Below are 5505 nucleotides of genomic sequence, written 5' to 3' on the forward strand. Positions count from 1 at the left end.
TTTTAAACGTATATTTGACCCTTCATTTTTTCAGTTTCTCCCTTTTCTCTTTTTTTTTTTTTTGAGTAGACTGTTCGTTCACCATTGTTTCACGAATCGCTTCTGTGTTGCTTCATTTGCACGTTGTCTGGCCACTGCGCTCGCTGGGAAGACACACCTTTGCTCTCCTTTTTGTGTGTGCAACAGGAGTACTCGCGTTTGCCAGTGCTAGCGTTCGACTTTCCACGTCGATGAGATCGCGCTTCTCGGTCCACCTGTGATTCTGTAACAATCAATCCCACTCTTTATTTTTTCCACGAAGTTTTTGACTGTCGCGCCTGCTTTGCTAACCATCGTCACACACACACACACACACACACACGGCCCTCCCCTTTCCCTCCTCCCCCGTTCTTTCCCCTCTAAACAAAAACAAAACGAAAAACGAGTTCACGAGATCGGCGAAAACACGAATCAATGGCCCAGCTATCGGATGACGAGGAAACTACTTCCTCACACAAAGTAGGCTTTTCTGGCTCTGAATGGATTGACCTGTACGCGCGCGAGCCCACTGTGATGCTTACCACCTTCCGAGAAGAAGCCTCCGCTGCTCTTGGTCTTTCAATTGGTAAACTCCATGATGTCCGTGCTCGTCCGGGGGCCGACAACATTTCGATCTACTGCGACGTAGCCCACCCAAACCAATGGACCAAGGAAATGGTCCAACAGTGTCTTGTGCGGTACACGTACCCCAACATGTGGGCGCTTGCAGCCCGTTTCCGGACTGAGTTTGCACAAAACGGAAAAGAGACAGACGGCACGCTAAACGGAAACGCCGCGTACTCAGTCAACTCGAATGATTCCCAGGCCAACGTCAGCGAATACCGCATCCTATTTGAGGGTGCTTTGTGGCACTCCGTGCTCGCGAAGCACACGTCAGAAATGGAGACCGTCGCGGACGTCGACGTCGACAATTGCCTCCAAAGCCACTTTGGCAACCAGAGTCCAACCTATACGCTTTACTTCCGCGAGCGCCCCAAGCCCAACGGAGCGTTCCTACACGTGCGGCTTCACATATCATCGCCGGATCGCAACACCACACAATCTTACGTTGATGCCCTCTCTTCGTACAATTTCCCCGCTGTATGGAACTTGTTCAACGCGTACAATCAAGAGGCTCGAGACGCAAATGGGAGAGCTCCAGAGACAGCTTCGCAACGACGGAACGGAACGGGGAACGACGGTGTGGCGGAGCGCGCTGACGACAACGGCGATGAATCTGTTCTCACGCACCACCTTGTCAAGTTCGACGCGGAGGACTACGGCCCATTGTCGCCAACCAAGAAGAGGAGCTCGAACACGCTTTTGCACTCGATGTTTCAGAGGCGATGCGTCTGCCGTTCGAGGCGATTCGAAACCAGGTCTTTGAGGTCGGTTCTGTGTTCACTGTCCGCTTCGACATTGAACATCCAGCCTCCCTGGCTGTTGACGATATCAAGACAATGCTAGAGAACTGTGCCTTCGCCCGCATCTGGGAGATTTATCAGCACTATGACAACTCAGGCGGGATAGAGACACTCACGCAAACGGGTTGGGAAGCCATTAGCGCCACTGGCTCCCATGGCGAAACAGTTTCAAATGAGACAACACAAAACGCTCATTCCCATACGGCAATGGTTAACACACGACACCGAACCGAATTCCCCGGCGACCACTGGGACATCGTCTATGGTCTTCACGAGAAGGACTTGCGCGATGCTTTTGTGGCCGATGCACGCGACTTTCTTGGCGCGGCAGTTCGCGTTGTTGCTGTGCACATTGGCAGTTTGGTTGTGGACGCCTATGTTCGCCACAGCGTCACAGTCGCGAGCTCCCGCATCACTGAGCTTCTCGCCGACGCACCATACACCAGGCTGTGGAGATTGTACTACGAAACCGTGTCCGACTCGCCAGAAAGCGGCACCTCCACCGGCACGCGTGAGGCAGGGCGACAGACTGACACCCAGCGAGGTTTGCCATTGACCGTCGTATCCAATGGAAACGCCGACACCGCCATCGTGACAACGCATGTGGTGCGACTGGAAGGGGACGACTGGGCGGCCGTGTTGAGCTCGAAGCAAGAAGAGCTTGAGGTGGCTGTGTCGAAAGACATTGCTGACGCGACGGGGCTGCCGCCAGGCAGCGTCAGTAACATGCAACTGACGCTGGGCAGCCTAGTAGCAACTTTTGACCTAGCCCACGAGCCGTCACTACCAGCCTCAACCATCGACAAGACTCTTTCTGTGTACGATTTCCCTCTCACCCAAACGGTTCGTCAAGAGATCACCACGGAGATGGGCCAGCGGCGATTCTCGCAGGTTACCACATCCCACGTTCTGCATTTGGATGAAGACTGGACCTTTGTGGTGAACAATGAGCGAGATCACCTTGAAGCCGCAATTGTGGGCGACGTGTGCGAGTTGTTTGGCTTGCCCTTAGACAATGTTTCCGTTAAAAGAATGATAGCGTCTTCCGGTCTTCGAGTCGAGTTCGAGATGCAGCACGACGGTGAAACCACAAAACAACAGATCAATGAGAAACTGCAGTCTTGTGGTTTCAGCCGCACCTGGGCACTGCTGGAGCGAAATGAGCGGAACGGTTCAGCCCTGACAACAGACGCGGCAACCTCCCACAGAGTAACACTCGAGGGCGATTGGGCTAGCGTTCTTCGAACGCACCAAAATGCGCTCCAGGAGAGCTTCACCAAAGATGTTTGCGCCACCACCTGTCTGCCACGTGATGCGATCTCTGGGCTTACCTTCTCGCTTGGCAGTCTTGTCGCAGAGTTCTCTCTCCACCACGGGAGCAACATGACTCAGGAGTTTTTGGACGACAGCTTTAAAAGGGCCACCTTTCCGTCTTCACGAGCTCTCCAACAATCCGTGGCGGGAGAGGGAAACACAGCGGAACACGTCGTTTCTCGGCATCGCGTCCGTCTGGATGGTAACGGCTGGAAGCACACCTACGGCCTCATGCCCACACAGGTGGAAAGTGCATTCCGGGAAGACGTTTCTGATGCGACCGGATATGTGCCACAAGACCAGCCGTTCAAAGTTGAGCCCTCCAGCGATAACGTGGTTATGGACTTTTACTTAGGTCACCCTTCTTCTGTCGACTCTGATTCTATCAATTCTCAACTTGCCAACTGCGTTTTCCCCAAAACTCGCGAGCTGTACGTGGACGAAGACGGCAGCGACAACGTGGTGACATCTCACACCGTTCGCCTTGAGGGCGACGACTGGGACAGAGTGGTAAGCAGTAACCTTCTGCAGTTGCAGAACGCCTTTAAAACCGACGTGGCTGAAACCCTTTCACTACCCCTCGAAAACGTTTCTAACTTAGTCTTCAGTCTTGACGGGTTGCAGGCATCCTTTGACGTGAGTCACCCGCAGGAGCAAACTCGGAAGATGATCAGGACCGACCTTGCACAGTGTCCGTACCACCGCACCTGGGCCCTATATCATCCTTCAACCGAACAAGTGCAGCTTGTCAACAACCTTGCCTCCACTTCCCCATCATCAGCAGAAGAAACATGCATGGTTTGTCATATCCGCAACCGGTGCAGGAGCAGCGCCAAGCCATCGAGCTTGATTCCTTGCACGACAACGAGAGCTTCATCTCCCTGGACAACGAGGAAGCCGACGTGCTGCCCTCCGCGCCGCTGACGAAGAGGCACCCGCGCTCCGTGCGTACGACGAGCAAGAGCCGACGCTCATGCGCACCGGCACACCTGAGGAAGCCGTGGAGCGTGCCGTCCCTGTGCAGGAGCAGCGCCAAGCCATCGAGCCCTTGCACGACAACGAGAGCTTCATCTCCCTGGGACGATGACGTCCCAGTGACCGGTAAAGAGGAACGTGAATCTGCTTTACCGAGTGAGGCACGTCGACCGCTATAGCATTGAATTGGAAGGCTCTGAGTGGTACCGAGTGATCGCAGAGGAAGACGACGCAAGCGCTGAACAGACCAACGTTGACCTAAAGGAAGCACTCAGGACGGATGTAGCCCACGCGCTTGGCGTTTCGCCATCACAGGTCAGGAACATTCGAGTGAAGTGCGGCAGCCTTATCGCTTCGTTTGAAGTGGCGAATGATCCAAACGAGGCAAGCAACGCAGAGAAACAAACGTCCTCGACAACTACCACTTCCCTGAGACGCGCCGATTTTACCCGTCAGACGCTCAAGGAAACCGACCGGAGGCCCTCCAGGACAACGAGAGCTTCATCTCCCTGGACAACGAGGAGCCGAGCGCTGCTCTCCGCGCCGCCGACGAAGAGGCTCCTGCACCCGTGCGTACGACGAGCAGGAGCCGACGCTCATGCGCACGGGCACCCCGAGGAAGCCGTGGAGCGTGCCGTCCCTGTGCAGGAGCAGCGCCAAGCCATCGAGTCCTTGCACGACAACGAGAGCTTCATCTCCCTGGACAACGAGGAGCCGACCGCTGCCCTCCGCGCCGCTGACGAAGAGGCACCCGCGCTCCGTGCGTACGACGAGCAAGAGCCGACGCTCTCGCGCACCGGCACACCTGAGGAAGCCGTGGAGCGCGCCGTCCCTGTGCAGGAGCAGCGCCAAGCCATCGAGCCCTTGCACGACAACGAGAGCTTCATGTCCCTGGACGATGACGTCCCAGTGACCGGTAAAGAGGAACGTGAATGTGCTTTGCCAAGTGAGGCACGCGTCGACCGCTATAGCATTGAATTGGAAGGCTCTGAGTGGTACCGAGTGATCGCAGAGGAAGACGACGCAACTGCTGAACAGACCAACGTTGACCTAAAGGAAGCACTCAGGACGGATGTAGCCCACGCGCTTGGCGTTTCGCCATCACAGGTCAGGAACATTCGAGTGAAGTGCGGCAGCCTTATCGCTTCGTTTGAAGTGGCGAATGACCCGAACGAGGCAAGCGCCGCAGAGAAACAAACGGTCCTCGACAACTACCACTTCCTGAGACGCGCCGATTTTACCCGTCAGACGCTCAAGGAAACCGACCGGAGGCCCTCCAGGACAACGAGAGCTTCATCCCTGGACAACGAGGAGCCGAGCGCTGCTCTCCGCGCCGCCGACGAAGAGGCTCCCGCACTCCGTGCGTACGACGAGCAGGAGCCGACGCTCATGCGCACGGGCACACCTGAGGAAGCGGTGGAGCGCGCCGTCCCTGTGCAGGAGCAGCGCCAAGCCATCGAGTCCTTGCACGACAACGAGAGCTTCATCTCCCTGGACAACGAGGAGCCGACCTCTGCCCTCCGCGCCGCTGACGAAGAGGCACCCGCGCTCCGTGCGTACGACGAGCAAGAGCCGACGCTCATGCGCACCGGCACACCTGAGGAAGCCGTGGAGCGCGCCGTCCCTGTGCAGGAGCAGCGCCAAGCCATCGAGCCCTTGCACGACAACGAGAGCTTCATCTCCCTGGACAACGAGGAGCCGACCGCTGCCCTCCGCGCCGCTGACGAAGAGGCACCCGCGCTCCGTATGTACGACGAGCAAGAGCCGACGCTCA

The 5505-nt window shown here is 56.6% G+C and overlaps 1 protein-coding gene across 1 annotated transcript; it reads left to right on the forward strand.

Annotated features, from left to right (window-relative positions):
* Positions 1–453: 453 nt before the first annotated feature.
* On the forward strand, positions 454–5475 carry LOC126767142 (uncharacterized; the record flags this gene model as incomplete). The annotated part of the gene is made up of 4 exons (XM_050484736.1): positions 454–1219; positions 1282–3392; positions 3581–3887; positions 3952–5475. Coding segments are annotated over exons 1-4 (4708 nt in total), but the record flags the coding sequence as incomplete, so codon positions are not given.
* Between the last annotated feature and the right edge of the window lie 30 nt (positions 5476–5505).

Source organism: Bactrocera neohumeralis, unplaced genomic scaffold (assembly GCF_024586455.1).
Source record: "Bactrocera neohumeralis isolate Rockhampton unplaced genomic scaffold, APGP_CSIRO_Bneo_wtdbg2-racon-allhic-juicebox.fasta_v2 ctg4288, whole genome shotgun sequence".
NCBI lineage: Eukaryota > Metazoa > Arthropoda > Insecta > Diptera > Tephritidae > Bactrocera > Bactrocera neohumeralis.